Here is a 19,610-nt window from a genome sequence, read left to right on the forward strand (position 1 = left end):
GCTCTATCCCTTTAATGCAAAGTACTCTAAGCATAGTCCTAGAAGGTGCTATCAGATAACCATTGTGTTCCCAGCTCTGATACAAATAGAGTATACTTGTAGTGTATGTTCCACTGAATGATATTCTGTATAAAAGAATACATCCTTCAAATAACATATGCAGAAAATAGGCAACTTGCCTGTAGAAGAGCACTAAATGGGATCTATAAAATCCTATATCATCAGCAAGCTGCTGTTATATCGTGCGCTGCAAGTGCTCACATTATGACTTCATAGTAAAGTGTAAACTACAGTATATATGCTCTATTTACTATGGTAACATTTCCAGTTATCACGATTCACTGTATAATACACAGCCCTGAATCTGGAAGTAGATGATAACATAGGATGATTTCTATTGATCATAAGCAGAAATGATTTGACTATTATTTGGTAGATCGATGGTTTTAACTATAACCATCTGTAGCTTTTATACACTAATGATTGAGTATTTACTATCGAATTTTAAAACCGTACTATGTAAAAAAAAACATACACACATAATTATAATAAAAATGAGAACAAACTTAGAGGTTGTAGGTTAACTGAAATTTATGAGTGTCAGTGTGATTCATCCTCTGGAATTCACAAGTAAATCTCCACAGTTGGAATATGACAAAGGATCTCCAGCTGAAGCAGTCCACAGTATGAGCATTACTTCTGAGGTTAGTTTCCAGCTTCTGTATCCATAATCTGAGGGTCCACGATTCCTCCTTCTGATGCCAGTACTTAATGTGAGGACACATGACTGCAGTTCAGAGTGGGATTACTTTAAAAATGAATAACAGTACTAAGAAACTGCAAATAGACGACAACTATTCATTGTCCAGAGATACCTGTGATGTCATACTGAATCCTGAAGGAGAGAAAAATAAAAATATAAAAATTAAAAACAGAAAAATAAATAAATGCCACATTTCATGACAAAACGTGCAAAAAAAAAATAGAAAACATAACTTGTACATTTTATGTTATTACATATTTATTTTTGATATTTTCTGCATTAGGACAGGGAACATCCCTTGAATGGGAGCAGAGAGCTCTCAGTATTACATGCAGAGTGACTGAGCAGGAGGGCTGTGAGGTACAGTTGCAGCCAATAGCGGGAGAGCAGGAAGTGATGCCAAAGAAGTGGCACTGTTCCCCTGTACAGCCCATACACTGTGTAGACATATCACTGCCTGTATTTTGCAGAGCATGTTTTACTTTCACTCCAGTCAAATTTGAATGCACGTTTGGATGAGGTTGCATTTAAAGGGCACTACATCAGAATCCAAACAAATAAAATAAACAAAAGACAAAATGTAACAATCTCCTTATTTTTCTTGTCCCACTCCTGTTCTACATCACAACTGCACACCATAAAACAATCAGTGTATTATTCTCTCAGGCTGCAGCCATGTCTTTTTCCCCCTCCATCTCCCCTCTGATGTTAGAGCATGTAAGTTAGAAAGTTTAGGAGGAGTGGCTGGGTTTAGGCTTCATACTCTGTCTACACAGTGAGCGTGGCCATTTTGCGCTTACCAATAAATACTGTGCCAGCTGTAGAATTATTAGTGCCAGTAGTAGTGCACACAGTAACACCAGCCAGCTATACCTCACTGACCCACAGTGACAACAGTACAAGGCGTTTTTGTGGCAGAAACAATCTTACTAATACAGTGACGGAAGCAGTATATGTAATGTATACTATTGTACACAGGCATATAGTATCAGGACAGCAATGTTTGTACAGCCAAATGAAGCCTCCATTACAATTCTACAGCTTTCCAAAGCTCCTGAAAGGCATACAGTATGTGCTTAATTATACCACTATAAATCACGCTTCCTGTATTGCTGCTTAGTTCCTGGGAAAGCTGGGTAACATATCATGAGGAGCACTAAATACAAAATCTACCTAAATAAAATCCCATACTCACTCCAAAGTTGTGTGCCATAGCTTCCCACATTTACCTCTCAGGATCCTGGGAAAGCCAGGTAACATAGCATGTGGAGCTGCAATATGGACTGCTGAATACTAAATATACCTAACTAAATTCCCATATTTGCTTCCAAATTATGCAATAGCATTCCATATATTCCTTTCAGGATCCTGGAAAAGCTAGGTGACAAAGCATGCAGATCTGTAATAGGACTGCTGAATACTAAATGTATCTAAATAAATCCTCATTCTTGCTCCCAATATTTAGCAATATTTGCCTTTTAGGATCCCGGGAAAGCTGGGTAACAGCATAGGGAGCAGTAATAGGGCCTGCTGAATGCTAAATGTACTTAAATATTACCAACTTCCAGCTGCCATAATTGTGCCATAGCTAGTCATATTAGCCTATCAGGGTCTTGGAAAAGCTAGGTAGTTTGCACAAAGTAAAGCTTATACTAAGAGTGATCTCTTTTTTGTTATTTTCATGTAATTTTGACACTAAAATTCTAAAAGATCTGACCACAAAGAAAAATTAAAGCAACACCCAATACAATCCTCGCCTGTCTCTGCTTCTCTGGTTCCCTCCTGAAGATACTTCAGAACTATACGGGCTATGGACTCTATTACGGTGAATGGGGAGTAAGCCCTGTCCTCTTTTCACCAAACTTCCAGTTTTGTGAGGTCATGCTATTGCACATTGCACATAACAGGTAGTAATTTAGTGTTGGGACCCGTCTTACAGAAATCGCCTTGACGTTCGGCAGACGGGCTCAGATGGTTTTGTACAAAATGTATTTGCCAAGCATCTCACTTTATAAATAAGCGTAGCATTAGCACTATAATATTTTTTGATGGCTATGGCATTATTGTACTTTATCTGGTTTGCAGGGTGCTGTTGCATTGTCTTTTTTTCTCTATGCGATTGCACACAGTCTCCGGCCAAAGATGGCAAGGACAGGGAAAAAGGGCTCCTCTCTGCTTGCAAGAGGGCCATTTTATACATGTATTAAATGATTTTTATATGTTTAATGTCCATTTAAATTAGATTTTTAATAGGAGTTCAGCCAGGTCCTTGTAAGGCTTCGTTCACATCACCGTTCAGCCTTTCCATTCTCCTGCTCCGTTTAGGAGTAGGAGAACGGAAAGGACGGAGAAGGCACATAACTGAGCCAAACAGAGCCCTTAGGACCCCTTATGAGCGGAAAGATAACGGACCCCATTATAGTCTATGGGGTCCTTAGGCTCCGTTTGGCTCAGTTATGTGCCTTCTCCGTCATTTCCGTTCTCCTACTCCTAAACGGAGCAGAACGGAAAGGCTGAACGGTTATGTGAACGAAGCCTAAGGCCTCATGCACACGGCCGTTTTCCGTTTTTTTTTCACGGACCCATTGACTTTCAATAGGTCCGTGGAAAAATCGGAAAATGCACCGTTTTGCAGCCGCATCCGTGATCCGTGTTTCCTGTCCGTCCAAAAAATAGGACCTGTCCTATTTTTTTGATGGACAACGGTTCACGGACCCATTCAAGTCAATGGGTCCGTGAAAAAACACGGATGCACACAAGATTGCCATCCACGTCCGTGATCCGTGGTCGTAGGTTACTTTCATACAGACGGATCCGAAGATCCGTCTGCATAAAAGCTTTTTCAGAGATGAGTTTTCACTTCGTGAAAACTCATATCCGATAGTATATTCTAACACAGAGGAGCTCTTACAGGGGGCTGTGATCCGCACAATTAACCCCTCAGGTGCTGCACCTGAGGGGTTAATTGTGCATATCATAGCCCCCTATAAGAGATCAGGGGCTGCCAGGCAGCAGGGGGCAGACCCCCCTCCCTCCCCAGTTTGAATATCATTGGTTGCCAGTGTGCGCCCCCCCGCCCCCCCCTATTGTAATATCATTGGTGGCCAGTGTGCGGCCTACCCCGGCCCCCCCTCCCTCCCTCTATTGTAATATCATTGGTGGCCAGTGTGCGGCCTCCGTCGGCCCCCCCTCCCTCCCTTTATTGTAATATCATTGGTGGCCAGTGTGCGCCCCCCCGGCCCCCCTCTATTGTATTAATATCATTGGTGGCCAGTGTGCGGCCTCCCCTCCCCCCCGATCATTGGTGGCAGTTACTTAGCAATATTACAATATTAGAAGCATCATACTTACCTGCTGCGCTGTCTGTGACCGGCCGGGAGCTCCTCCTACTGGTAAATGACAGATCATTAAGCAATGAGCCGCACAGACCTGTCACTTACCAGTAGGAGGAGCTCCCGGCCAGTCACAGACAGCGCAGCAGGTAAGTATGATGCTTCTAATATTGTAATATTGCTAAGTAACCATGGCAACCAGGCCAGCAGTAGCGTCCTGGTTGCCATGGTTACCGATCGGAGCCCCAGCGATTAAACTGGGACTCCAATCGGAACTCTCCGCTGCCACCAATGATTGGGCAGGGGGGGGGGGAGAGGGGAGGCCGCACACTGGCCACCAATGAAATTACAATAGAGGGGGGAGGGGGGCCGACGGAGGCCGCACACTGGCCACCAATGATATTACAATAGAGGGGGGGCCGCACACTGGCCACCAATGATATTACAATAAAGGGAGGGAAGGGGGCTGACGGAGGCAGCACACTGGCCACCAATGATATTAAATTAGAGGGGGGGCACCTGAAGGGTTAATTGTGCGGATCACAGCCCCCTGTAAAAGATCGGGTGCTGCCAGGCAGCAGGGGGCAGTCATGTACACAGTTCGTAGTATATTCTAACTATAAGCGTCCCCATCACTATGGAAACGCCTCTGTGTTAGAATATACTGTCGGATCTGAGTTTCACGATGTAACTCAAATCCGATGGTATATTCTAACATAGAGGCGTTCCCATGGTGATGGGGACGCTTCAAGTTAAAATATACCATCGGATTGGAGAAAACTCTGATCCTATGGTATATTAACTCCTGACTTTACATTGAAAGTCAACGGGGGACGGATCCATTTGCAATTGCACCATATTGTGTCAACGTCAAACGGATCCGTCCACATTGACTTGCATTGTAAGTCAGGACGGATCCGTTTGGCTCCGCACGGCCAGGCGGACACCAAAACGACTTTTTTTTCATGTCTGTGGATCCTCCAAAAATCAAGGAAGTCCCACGGACGAAAAAACGGTCACGGATCACGGAAAAACGGAACCCGTTTTTGCGGACCGCAAAAAAAAACGGTCGTATGCATGAGGCCTAAGGCTGATAACAAATAGTACATCTTTACTCTAGTACTACCAATGTATCAAGAGTAGAAGTATAACTAGTGCAAAGCTCTCTACCTCCTAGGAACAAGAATAAATAAGCAGAATCAAATTATAATATATTTTCCTATTCTTTGGCCATTTACCCTACAAAGAAATACAAAATGAAAAAGATAACTCCAATTTGGGTTTTCTGTCATGCAATAAAAAAATAAAATTCTTAGACCAAGAACTAAAAAGCATAAACAAATCACTTTCAGAATTCAGCATTTCAAAATGTGAAATCTTGCAATTGGCACCACGGACCAAAACACGTCAGGCTATAAAATGGGTTTAAGACTTTTTACTGCCGTAAATAAACATGTGAGCGACATACAAGAGTCGACATGATCAAGTTGGTTTCCCTTGTTTTTATTGGTAATGTTCATCCATAAAAATGGTCACCATTGTGAGCTCTCAATCAGCAAACATGAGAAAAAGGGTTTTGCTATCCCAGGAGGATGTTGACTCTCATCACAGTCATTACTCTTTAAACAGATTGAAGGGGATATTATTTACAAGTCCTCTGACTTTTCATATCCACTTTGCAATAGTGGAATATGGGAAACATTCCAAAAACTCAACACGCTGTTGAGATTGTTAAGAGGCCATGAAATGAATTTGTATATTCAATATTTCTCTGGTAGAAAGGGAAATGTTTGAGGTCAATTTAAGAGTTATTTTTAGTATTTTTTTTCTTTACATCTATAAAGGGATTATTTACAGTGGTGCTTGAAAGTTTTTGGACCCTTCAGAATTTTCTGTGTTTCTGCATAAATGTGACCTAGAACTACATCACATTTTTACACAAGTCCTAAAAGTAGATAAAGATACAAAAATATTAGACTTGGTCATTTAGTTATTGAGGAAAATGATCAAATATCACATGTCAGTGAGTGGCAAAAGAATGTGAACCTTTGCTTTCACTACCTGGTGTGACTCCTTTGTGCAGCAATAGCTGGAACTAAACATTTTCAGTAATTGTTGATTAGTCTTTCACATCCCTTTAGAGGAATTTTAGCTCACTTCTCTGTACAAAACAGCTTGTGTTGGTGGGTTTCCTCCCATGAACTGCTTACTTCAGGGCCTTCCACAACATTTGTATTGGATTAATGTCAGGACTTTGACTTTCCAAAACTTTAGCTTTATTCTTCTTTAACCATTCCTTGGAAAAACAACTTGCGTGCTTAGGGTTGTCATATTGCTGCAAGACCCACATTCTCTTGAGATTCATCTCAACGACAGATGTCCTGATATTTTCCTTTGGAATTTGGCAGTAAAATTCAGAATTCATTGTTCCATCTTTGAAGGCAAGGTGTTCTGACCCAAATGAAGCAAAACAGGCCCAAAACATGATATTATCACCACACAGATCACAGATAGTATGAGTATATTAAGCTGGAATGAAGGTTTTTTCTTTCTCTATACATAACACATCTCATTTAAACCAAAAAGTTCTATTTTGGTCTCGTCTGTCCACAAAACATTGTTCCAATAGTCTTCTGGCTTGTCAGGTGATCTTTAGCAAAATAAAGATGGGCAGCAATGTTCTTTTGAGAGAGCACCGGCTTTCTCCTTACAATCCTGCCATGCACACGACTGTTCAGTGCCATCCTGATGGCGGACCAAACATAAACTAGCTAATGTGAGAAAGGGCTTTAGTTGCTTAGAGGTTAACTTGGATTTCTTTGTGATCTTGTGGACTATTACACACCTTGATATTGGTGTGATCTTTGTTAGTTGACCACACCAGGGGAGCGTAATAATGGTCTTGAATTTCCTCCATTTGTACAACATCTGTCTGACTGTGGATTGTTGGAGTCCATACTCTTTAGAGATGGTTTTGTAAACTTCGTCAGCCTAATGAGCATCAATACTTTTTCTTCTGAGGTCCTCAGAAATTTCCTTTGCTCATGCCATGGCTGTTTCAAAACAATTACCAGATGCAGTTTCTCAGTACGTGCCAGTACATGTTGAGGTGACCTTGTTGCTTGCTCATGGTGACTGATTTTAATGCAACTGGAATAAACAATGAAGTTTTAACATGGCATTGGCCTTCCTTTGTGAATGGATTTTATTTGTGGGTGAAGATGCTGAAGCCCGTGTGCCTGACAACGAGAGGTGACCTTGATTTTTGTCCTATATTTCATGCCCTGATACCCTTCCAAAAACATACGTTGTGAAGATAGATCCCTGTTCTTTAAATAAAAAAAGTTGCCCACTCATTGCCATCTCATTGATTGAAAAAAACCTGACTAATTTCGCTATCAAATTACCTGCTAATCCTAAAGGTTCACATACTTGACCAAGTGTAATATTTTTGACTCATTTGTATCTATTTTTAATACTTGAGTGAAAATTAGTTTTCGGTCAAATCTATGCAGAAATATAGAAAATTCTGGACTTCACAAACATTCAAGCACCACTGTAAAGAGCAATCTGTAAATAATGTGAAGTTTTTTTTTTTTATAACATTTTTATTGTGAAAGACCTAGTACACATACAGATTATGGTCAACATGACCTATTAGCGCCATGTCACAGCGCCATGTCACAGAGAGAGATAATATCTCCTCACAGCCAATTAGATAAAGGTCATGTACAGTTAGACACAGTATTATCCATTCAATATGATATAATAACTATATAAACTTATGGGGGGGGGGGGGGGGAAGGGGGAGTATAGGGAAAGTGAATTGTTCCTGTCAGGAATGTTAGAATACAAAGTGTCATGAAGGTTGTGTGATACACACCTGCAGGCTCCCATAGGTTATATGGAGTTCTGAATATCTGGGTCAAGGCCTCTGTATTTCAGCCAAGGAATCCATATGGCTTCAAATTTATTTAGTGAGTGGAGTTCCCAGTGGACCAGTTGCTCAAAGCGAGAGTTGGTCCTCTTTGTTTCCATTGGCAGCCACTAATATCTGGGCTGCACCTAGTAGTATTTGAGTTAAATGCTGTTGCGTAGGGGAGATTTGAACTTCAGTCATGAGGTCTAACAAACAAATACGAGGGGAGACTGGGAAGTGGGACCTGCAAATCATAGACAGTTGAGCACAGATCTGTATCCCTTATTTTGGTGCTCTGCCACCAGATATGAAAATAAGAGCCTCTTTCGCTTCCACACCTCCAACATATAGGGTCTCTGTTGGGGAAAAAAGCATTAATTTTGGTGGGCGTGTAGCGCCATCTTTTAAGGACCTTGTAGTCATTTTCCTGCAACTTTACAAATCTAGAAACTTTTGGTGTCATTGACATGAGCTTTGTCTTTTCGCCATCTCAAAGTCTGACCCCTAGATCTCTTTCTCATTTGGGTATAGAACAATAGTCGTTCATTGGAATTGTACATAACAGTAGGGAGTAGAGAGACGAGATCTTTTTATTAGGTTCTTTTTGTTGAATAACTAGTTTCTCGAACAGAGAGTGTTCGGTGTTTGCAGAGATGGAAGAGGCAAATGGTTTAAGATAATTAATGAGATGTTGAATGTGGAAGAGAGAGAAGCCTCCAAGGTCAGGGTTGGAAGTGAGCTCTTGCATGTTTGGCAGGGATCCCCGAGGGCATAGGTCGAGCAGTACAATTTGCATGTTGAGGGTGTAAGGAGGGAGGGTATTTCTAAATGCCTGCTGAGAGTCTCGGAGGGCATCGGAGACTCATATAAGGGTTAACGGGTCTGATGTTAGTGTTTTCTTCATTCCACATTCGTGCCAATAGCGTAAGGTGTTCTTTGTTAGCATGTTGTATATATATTGTTATATATGAAAGAGATTTCGGTCTGAATATCTAATCTATCACTGGAGGCTCTAAGCCAATCCAGACATCTGGTCCCTTGTATCGCTTTGTAGTAGGTTTGTGAGGAATATGGATTATTATTTTATGTCAGCCATGTTCCCACACCAGCCATCAGCTGTCAGATAGCAGAGGTAGTGAACTCCACAGGAGGGCCCTGCTTCAAAGCCCAGCCATCTGGCAGAGAACTTCTTGCAGGCCACCTTTGTTTACAATTTCTCACCTCCATTCAGCCAGCCAGGAACCCAGCTAATGGAACAGGAAAGACCTCTCTGCAGGGGGTCTAGGCCAATGCCGAGTTTAGTCAGAATTATCAGACATAGTGGAGCAAGCAGTTCATAAGGAATTATGAATCGCCCATCCATCACAGGCATAAACCCAATACATATTTGTGTCCCTGTGGCCACGATGAACAGGCCCGTGGTTGTAGTTTGGTGGTGGGAGGCCAGGGAAGGGAGATATACATATCTCCCCACAGAAACCACATAACGGTACCAGGTTTGGACTCTACTTGTAGCCGGGACCCAGGCGGGTCCGTTGGTCCCAGAATAATCTCCCTGTGACCTTCTGGTCTGGAGATATGAACCCTAAAGGGTTTTGTGGGTCATTTGCTGCCAGCCCAGAAGAGGCGGAGTAAACCCCTCCCTGAGGCCAGGAGGGGAGGGGCCATCTACAGGTTAAAAGGCTTGTGTCAGCAAGCGGGCGTGTCTTTTCTCTGAAGGAGGGTCACATTGTGCCATGTGATTAGAAGGACATGCAGCAAAGGATTCATCACAACCCAAAAGGACTCATCCATCTGGTAAACTGACTTTTGCTCTGTCTAACCTTGTTTGTACCACACCATCTATATTTGTAACCTCAGACCACTGTATATATTTTCTGTGTATATTGTGTTATGTCTAGTGAGCCCTTAAGGCAATTAAATATATCATTTAATCTTGTGCTGTCTTGTATCTTGATCACGAATCCCCACGTCCATGTTTCAGCCTAGTAATATGCTACCGTGGGTTGGTTTCTTACCCTATATAATCCCGTTAGCGGACCGGGCTTATATCAAACAAGAAACTGGTGACAGTCTTCCCGGGCTGAGAATGCGCTGTTTCACTGGGGCAGGGAAAAGGCTCTCTCAGCTTGTTGCCTCTTTGTGCCCGTGTGGTCAGGAGGAGTCTGTAAAAACTGTACCAAGACTGACCTTTCCCGCGCCTCCAGGAGGGCGTAACGTCACACCTTGGTAACCAGTGACCATACCATATCTTGCTGGCTCTACGTAGTTGACGTCTGGCATCAGTCGGGACACGGTATTCGTGACAATGTTCTATAATTCGGTAGGCCTAACCCTCCTTTCCTGACTTGCTGTATTAAAAACTTATGAGCCAGTCATGGCGTAAGTTTTTTCCATAAAAAGGAAGAGATAATTTTCCTTAATTTCTGGAAGAAGGCCAGGGGGACTGGGATGAGTAGTACTTGCATCACGTATAGTATTTTGGGGAGTATGACAGTTTTCAGTAAAGTTTTTCGCCCAAACCAGGAGACATAAGGTATATTTCATGATTGTAGATTAGTCTCTATCTGTCTAGGGAGATACTGGTAATTAGCCTTGTACAATTGGGGAATGTCATGGGTTATGTTAACGCCTAAAAATTTGATTGAATGAGATACCCACATAAATGGGGTAGAATGTTGAAGCTTTATGGCTGTTCAGGTGGGCAGGGAAATGTTTAGAACCTGGGAATTTTGGGGATTTATTTTGAAATTGGACAGCTGGCCAAAGTACTCTAGTGTTGACATAACTGCTGGGAATGCGTCCGTGGAACAAGAGGACGTAATCTGCAAAGGCGGCCAGTTGATGCTGGGTATTTCCCAAAATGATCCCCTCTATCCTCTCGTCTTGTCTAAAAGCTTGCAATACAGTCTCTAGTATTAAGACAAATAGGAGGAGGGCAGAGGGCACCCCTGTCTAGTTCCATTGCTAATGTTAAAAGGGGGGGATAGTGTGTTGTTAATCCAAACCTGGGCAGTGGGAGAGGCATACATTGACATAATTGCTGTGATAAAGCATGATTGAATCCCAAAATGGTAGAGAGCTCTAGTCATAAAAAGCCAGTCTACCCAGTCGAAGGCCTTCTCAGCATCAGTGCTGCGCAAGACCAAGGGGGTAGCTGTTTTTTTCGCATATTGGATGAGGTGGAGGGGGCGAGTTGTATTCATGTTGCCTTCTCTTCCTGGAAAGAACCCTAGCTGTTCAGGGGAGATTAAGGATGGAAGGAATGGTTTCAATCTGTTGGCCATAAGTTTGGCGAAGAGTTTTAAGTCATTATTTAGTAGTGATATGGGCCTATAATTCGCACATTGTGTCGGGTCTTTTCCTTCTTTTGGAATTATAGTTATATGTGCTGATAACATTTGGGTTGGAAAGGATGAGTCTCTCAAGGCTGCATTGCACACATCCAACAGACGAGGCAGTAATATTGACCTAAAGGTCTTGTAATATGGGATCAGGAACCCATCAGGGCCAAGGGATTTATTCGCTGGAGATTCTTTTGGAGCCCCCTCTAATTCAGTCATAGTAAAGGTTTAGCTAACAGTGCAGCTTGTTTATCTGTGATAGACGAAAGTGAGAGGGAAGAGAGCAAGGTGCCAATAATGCCTCTGCACAAGTCTCTCTCTGTTTGGGAGGTCTGGGTCCTAAGATTGTATAAGCCACTGTAGTACTCGCTAAATTGTTGTGCTATACGCTCCATAGTACGTAGGAGCTGTGCTGTGGAATTTTGAATTGCTGAGATATGTGAGCTGGCTTTCCTCTTCTTAATCTGCGCTATCAATAGTTTGAAAACTTTGTTTCCATGGACATAGTATTTGAATTGGGTGGAGAGGAACAGTTTAGCGGTGTTATCATTTAATACGTTTTTCAATTCTGTACGTGCTTGGTTTAATTGCTCAAGAACATCAGGGGATAACTTATTTTTGTGGGATTTCTCTAATTGTGCAACCTTATCTTGTAGATTTAAACAGGTTTGTTGTCTAAGTTTATTAATATGGGCTCCTAGAGCTATGAAGTGTCCCCTAATAACCGGCTTGTGGGCCTCTAGATATTTATGGGGAGTCATTCATTCTAAAATAATCTTGTAGAGCTTCCTCTATTCGCTTTACATTTTTCCCTGCACTCAAAAGGGTGCAATTTAGTCTCCACTTATAAGCAGTTTTTAAAGATATCCTGTAAATTGTAATTAAGAAAAAACGGTGCATTGTCTGACAAAACTATACCTATTTCTAATTTTTGGCAGAGGCGTAATTGTTGTGGAGGACCAAACAGGTAATCTAGCCGGTGATATGATTGATGGAGGTGGGAGAAAAAGGAGTAGTCCCTGTCCCTAGGGTGCAACAGTTGCCAAGCATCCACTAGTGTTGAGTCGTCCAGGGATGCCCGCAACCTATCCAGAGCCACCTTGGAGATGGAAGTGGAGAGGCCGGAGGAATCCACCAACTGATCTAGTGCTACATTCAAATCTCCGCCCAGGATAATGGAACCTTCTGTGAAATCTCTGAATATAAGCAATACCTTACATATCCAGTCAACCTGGTGAACGTTTGGGGCATATATGTTTCCCTGGGTGAACATCTGTGAGCCTATAACTCCCTTGAGAAAGATATATCTCCCATCAGGGTCAATTTGGGATGAACGCAGAGCAAAGGGGAGCAACTTGTGTATAGCTATACTAACCCCTTTGGAGGCTGATCGAGGGGATGTGCTGTGAAACCACTGGCTATATTGTAGATGAGATAGAGTAGGAACATGTTTATGTCTAAAGTGTGTTTCCTGCAACAAGGCTATTCCTACTTTATGCTTGTTCAAGAATCTGCAAATTTGGCTCCTCTTTGCTGGTGCGTTCAACCCTTTTACATTAAAGGTACAGACTTTAACATCAGCCATATCAGTTATAATGGGGGTAGGGGGTGATATGATAGAATCTCATAATAACCAAGGGAGAGTGCACCATAACAAGATGCTTGAATCCATTGATAGGAAAGCCTCATGTGTGAATCATTATTTACACCTAGATGTATTGCTCTAATCCTGTTGTGCTGACAAGGAGAAGGTTCTGGTATGGAGTAGACAGACAGGGTGGGCAAATAGAATAAACATAATAACACATATAGGAACATGTTTTGCAGTAGGTGAAAACTCTTAAATGATATAAGAAATATTAAACCGTACAGTCCGTCTCTCCCCTATTTATATCCCAACCTCCCTTTGTGTATAAAAAGTGTTGCACTTAAAGTATAGGTGATCTGATAATGATTGTACTTTTCCGTTCACGCATGAACATTCCTACGATCTTCGTGCTTTGATTTCCTTTGAATTGCTCCGCTTTAGATATGCCAAAGATTACTCTCCACACATTTATGTGATTGACATGATTGACATGTTTTATTTGGATGATGAGACATTTGTACTTGTCTTTTATATGCCCACTTAAATAAAGAATTTATAAAAAAAGAAATATTAAACCGTTGCGTTAAGAAAACATAGGGAAGAAACCGTACTGTAGATCCAGTGGGTTGATCGTGAGGGGAGGAACTTTCCATCTACACGGCCTATAGCCACCTCCCCGGGCATTGCTAAGGTATGGTAGCTGCAAGTTATCCATATTGGCACACCACTACTAGAAGGTAGGTGTAGATCTCAGATGTTATCTGGTGGGCTACCTTGAGTAGCTGGTATTCTTCTTGGGATCGTCTTGCGGGCTGAAGTTTTAGATCTCTGTGATTTGCCTGTAGACACAGGGGTCCAGGGGGTACTCACTGGGAGTGATGGTAGTGGAGCTATATTTTGAGCAAAGTTCCAGTCCACGATATTCCTAGCTTCTATGTCTAGGGCTTCATATACCCTCTGGAGGTCGGCTAAGGCCTGAAATACTAGCTTGCGACCAGGATAATTGATAAGCAACCCAAAGGGATACAACCAGCGATAAGTGATTTTTCTACTTCTAAGAATATCCAGCAGAGGTCTCAGATGGTTCTGCCTGTGCAGCGTCATGGAGGAGAGGTCCTGGTAGATGGAAACAGTAGATCCCTCAAACACAATTGGAGTTGTAGATCTGGAGACCGCTAGGATATTTATTTTGTCTGGAAGTGAACCAGCTTACAGATAATATTTCTTGGGGCTTCATTCTGCTTTGGTGTAGGGCGCAGCGCTCTGTGGGCGCGCTCCAGCTCCAAATTTCCAGACTCTTGGCCTAGTAGGTTTGTGAAGATGGTGTTAAGGGATGTGCTCAGCATATCGGGCGTCACTGATTCAGGTATGCCTTTCAGCCTGAGATTATTCCTGCGACCACATTTTTCTTGGTCTTGTATTAAGGAATATAGGTGGTTCACATGGGCCTGGCAGTTGTCAAGATTATGAGAGACTTCATTATTAAAATCTACCAAGGATGTTTGTGTAGACTCTAATGCCTCCAATCGGGAGTGCATTTGCCTTAAAGGAGTATTCCCATCTCAGACAATGGGGGCATATCGCTAGGATATGCCCCAATTGTCTGATAGGTGCAGGTCCCACCGCTGGGACCTGCACCTACAACGAGAATGAAGCAGGGAGCACTGTGGCTGAAGGACCCTGGATTTCCCGGGGTCCGTCCACCACCAAGCGCTGCTCCCATAGAAGTGAATGGGAGTGCACTGTGCATGTGCGGCCCATGCTCCCATTCATTTCTATGGGGCAGATTGCAATAGCCAGCGTTCGGCTATTTTCGGCGGTCCCATAGAAATGGAGAGCGGCTGCGCATGCGCAATGCGCCCTCCGTTGATTTCCTGGCTCCGTTCTCATTGTAGGTGTGGGTCTCAGCGGTGGGACCCGCACCTATCAGACAATGGGGGCATATCCTAGCGATATGCCCCAACTGTCCGAGATGGAAAAACCCCTTTAAGTCTTGTTTGATATCTTTTAATTCACGTACCGGGGATCCAGTGATTGTGTCATCAGTTCCTTGAGTAAAGTTTTAGATATCCTCTGGTCTTCTCTCTCTGCAGAGGGCTCCTCCGCTTCACTTCCCCCATCAGCCTCCGAGTCTTCAGTCTGAGGCGCGTGAACGTCTCTATGTTTTTCCGGCGCCATCTTGCCTGATTCAAGCGCCGTAGCTGCCGGCATTCTCTTAATAAAGTGCTTGATCTCTCCGTGTGTAGAGCACAGTGTGGAGGTCAGATGCTGATAATTCACCCGGTTAGGGCAAGCCTGCAGCGGAGCTCAGTGAGCAGCTTGGATGTGGCTCGGCTGCGAAACTCTGCCCCCCAGGATCACGTGACTTTTTTTCAGAACATAAAGTAAATTGCACATGGGTAATAAATGAGGGTAACATCATCAGAAAAGCATAATCATATCTTTTAATAAAAGCCATACCCTCACTGATCCCTTGCTGCTTCTATTCCACCTCTGCCAATTTAAGGCTGAATAGGCATATCCTGAAATGTACTGTGTGTTAGGATATTATACAATGGACTTCACATTATAAATGCATGCTAAGGCTAGGGCCACATTGTGACTTTGGCTGTGCCAAGCATCGCATGACCACATACTGCAGTGTAATAGTTACAAAAAGGGGACGACGCACTCCAAGATTATAAGGTGTTGTGGGTTGGCGGGAGAAGGGTCCCCAAATATCAGTCCAAAAGTGGGTCCCACTATTGGACTCACAGACTGCTGTGTAGCAGTGTTAGCACACAACATAATGGAAGACATTAGGGTTTCAATGCGAATCGCAAGTTGCCACGACCCCAAAATCACAAAAAATCCAGCAGTGTTGGATTTTTTTTTGTGATTCTGGGATTTGCGATTACTTTCAAGATATGTTGTGATCGCATTCACTTCCCTTATGTTGTGTGGCTGCAATGATACACAGCAATCTTTGGTTGCGTGGTGAAGGTCGTTGTGTAGTTAACCTAAAGGACTTCTTTTGAAATACTGGTCTGACATCACTGTATGTCAAGGTACCTTATAACAAACTCTAAAAAAGAAGATGTACTTAGATAACATCCCCCACACTGTTGTTTAATATTTTAAAAAACATTTACCTTGAATGAGAACAGACTGTTGAGATCCAGAATCAGCACTTAAAGACAATCTGCCACCTTTGGCCAGTCTATCACACAATAAGGTAATGTGTTTCTTCAGCTTGGATGTATCTTTTGGAATGCTCAGCTGGCTGGTGAGGTTCAATGCCTGCTCTTTAGAACTCTTAGATAAACACGTCCTTAAGAGATGAGATAATGCCGCATCCACTGATTCTTCCCAACCCTGATTAAAACAGGAAAATACAATGAGAATGCTTGCTTTTCTCTACAGACTAAAATTCCATGCTATACAACGAAAAGAAATATAAGACCGTTATTGCTGGAACGACCAGACAAATAATGAATATACATTATACCCATATATACTGCAATCAATATCCTCATTGGGTATGCACGGATTCAGATTTTTTACATTGTCTTCAAAGGTTCTGTATACTGTAAGAATAATCAAAAGGAAATATATTTGTAAGAAGCAATCTGTAGTGTAACAGGACAAATGTAAACCCTAAAGGAAACAAAGGGTAGTATTACAATGCCCGATCTTAGGGCGGATCGGCTGCTTGATTATACGAGTTAGTTATCAGGAACTACCATTCGTATTCCTGATAACCGGCCCAAAATCGTGCAGTGTAAGGCTGGTTTCACATCTGCGTTGTGAAGTCTGGCACTCTGATAGGTACAGTTGTGTTCAAAATAATAGCAGTGTGTTTAAAAAAGTGAATAAAGCTCAAAATCCTTCTAATAGCTTTTATTTCCATACACACAAATGCATTAGAAACACTACACATTCTATTCCAAATCAAAACATGAAGAAAAATATATCAAATTTGTGTTGTTCCTCTAAAAAAAATTAAGAAAAGTGAATATTAGACTGTTCAAAAAAATAGCAGTGTTTGTATTCTTCTTTACAAACTCAAACATTCACTATATAAACTGAAAAGTGCTTGAAGATTTTGCTTTCCTTTGAATCACTGTATAACCACTGTTTCTGAGAACTGCTGTACATATGTGTTGCATGGAGTCAACCAAGTTCTGGCACCGGTGAACAGGTATTCCAGCCCAGTATGATTGGACTACATTCCACAGTTCTTCTCTATCTCTTGGTTTTGCCTCAGAAACTGCATTTTTGATGTCACCCCACAAGTTTTCTATTGGATTAAGATCCGGGGATTGGGCTGGCCACTCCATAACGTCAATCTTGTTGGTCTGGCACCAAGATGTTGCATGTTTACTGGTGTGTTTGGGGTCGTTGTCTTGTTGGAACACCCATTTCAAGGGCATTTCCTTTTCAGCATAAGGCAGCATGACCTCTTCAAGTATTCTGATGTATTCAAACTGATCCATGATCCCTGGTATGCAAAAAATAGGCCCAACACCGTAGTAGGAGAAACATCCCCATATCTTGATGCTTGCGCCACCATGCTTCACTGTCTTCACAGTGTACTGTGGCTTGAATTCAGTGTTTGGGGGTCGTCTGACAAACTATCTCCGGCCACTAGACCCAAAAAGAACAATCTTACTTTCATCAGTCCACAAAATGTTGCACCATTTCTCTTTAGGCCAGTCAATGTGCTCTTTGGCAAATTGTAACCTCTTCAGCACATGTCTTTTTTCCAACAGTGGGACTTTGCGGGGGCTTCTTTCAGATAGCTTTGCTTTACATGGGCATCTTCTAATTGTAACAGTACTCACAGGTAACTTTAGACCTTCTTTGATCTTCCTGGAGATGATTGTTGGCTGAGTCCTTGCCATTTTGGCTATTCTTCTATCCATTTGAATGGTAGTTTTTCCACTTTCTTCCACATCTTTCAGGTTTTGGTTGCCATTTTAAAGCATTTGTGATAATTTTAGCTGAGCAGCCTATCATTTTCTGCACTTCTTTATATGTTTTCCCCTCTGCAATCAACTTTTTAATCAAGGTACGTTGTTCTTCTGAACAATGTCTGGAACGACCTATTTTCCTCAAAATTCCAAAGATAAATGCACTGTAACCAGCATGTACAACATTTGCTGCCTTACTTTCTTAAATAAGGGCAATAATTGCCACCTGTTTTTCAGAGATTAAATGACCTCACTCATTGAACTCCACACTGCTATTATTTTGAACATGCCCCTTTCAATTAGTGATTCAATTACACAGTATCAGCAGCATGCATGTCATGACTGTTGGGTCTGTTGGATTTCTATTACTCTACTACACCTGCTAGTAAATTATTTGCCATGTAGAAATAACATTTCTACCAAAAACAGTGATTGATCAGGTTAGTGATATCTGACTGCTATTATTTTGAACACAACTGTATATCTGCCAGTGAAACTAATCAGAACAGTTCAGAAGGTGGGAAAGAAGTCAGTGCTGAATGTGCAATTAAAAATTTAGGATATGTTTTTAAATAGCATATTAAAAAGCTGATTTATTAAGACTGCCGTTTCATAAGCCAGCATTAAAGAGGACCTTTCACCGATTATTACACTATGAACTAAGTATACAGACATGTAGAGCGGCGCCCGGGGATCTCACTGCACTTACTATTATCCCTGGGCGCCGCTCCGTTCTCCTGCTATGTCCTCCGGTATCTCCGTTCACTAAGTTATGGTAGGCGGAGTCTGCCCTTGTTCTTCTGTAGCGCTGGCCAATCGCATTGCAGAGCTCACAGCCTGGGAGAAAATAACCTCCCAGGCTGTGAGCTCTGCGCTGCGATTGGCCAGTGCTAGAGCAGAACAAGGGCAGACTCCGCCTACCATAACTTAGTGACTGGGATCTCCGCCTACTATAACTTAGTGAGCGGAGATACCGGAGGGCATAACGGGAGAACGGAGCGGCGCCCGGGGATAATAGTAAGGGCAGTGAGATCCCCGGGCGCCGCTCTACATGTCTGTATAGTTAGTTCATAGTGTAATAATCGGTGAAAGGTCCTCTTTAAAATAAGGGTTGTCGGAGTGAATGCAGCAAATTTGTCAAGAGGAGCAGCATGCCTCTTAATAAATTTGGGGCATCTTGTGGAAGCTTGTTGGCCCTACCCCTTCGCATTTAACCATCCCCACTTTTCTCATTCCTTGGTAAAACTGTCGAGAAGTAAAAGAAGTCACTAATTTTAGTGTAAATATTGCGAGCCCCAACATTTTCAACTTTTGGACACCAAAAAACTGGCACACAAGTAATTATAAATTCCCCCAACACTGCTTTCCAAGGGTAGACATGAAAATAAATACTAGTAAATCAAATTTTGTCTACGATTTATTCCTGGGTGGTATCGGATATTTATAGTTAGAGGGAGTCTGTCAGCACATTTACCCCTTTTTAACAGTTCCCATAGCGCTGTAGCCGCAACACAGATGATTAAAACGGTACCTTTATATGCTTTTGTGGACTTGTAAAACTGCCAAAAATGAACTTTGATGTAAATAAAGGCTCGCAAGTGCCCAGGGGCGGCGCCCACCACGTTGGTGCCCAGGCAGCTCTGCCTCTCCGGCTCTTATCCCCGCCCATCTGATTTCTCTCCCCCTCAGCGAGATCCCGCGCCTGCGCGCTG

General features: G+C 42.5%; 1 protein-coding gene across 4 annotated transcripts in view; it reads right to left on the reverse strand.

The window, feature by feature from the left end:
* Window positions 1-669: 669 nt before the first annotated feature.
* The window catches only part of BBS9 (Bardet-Biedl syndrome 9), a 484,979-nt gene continuing 466,038 nt past the window's right edge, over window positions 670-19,610 (reverse strand). For all 4 annotated transcript variants that reach the window (XM_040434317.1, XM_040434316.1, XM_040434315.1 and 1 more), the window contains 2 exons: window positions 16,078-16,300; window positions 670-895 (listed from right to left, as the gene is read on the reverse strand). In XM_040434317.1, coding sequence (XP_040290251.1) covers window positions 855-895; window positions 16,078-16,300 — 264 coding nt within the window. In that variant the 3' untranslated portion in view covers window positions 670-854. The remainder of the gene's footprint in view (window positions 896-16,077; window positions 16,301-19,610) is intronic.

Source organism: Bufo bufo, chromosome 5 (genome assembly GCF_905171765.1).
Source record: "Bufo bufo chromosome 5, aBufBuf1.1, whole genome shotgun sequence".
Taxonomy (NCBI): Eukaryota; Metazoa; Chordata; class Amphibia; order Anura; family Bufonidae; genus Bufo; species Bufo bufo.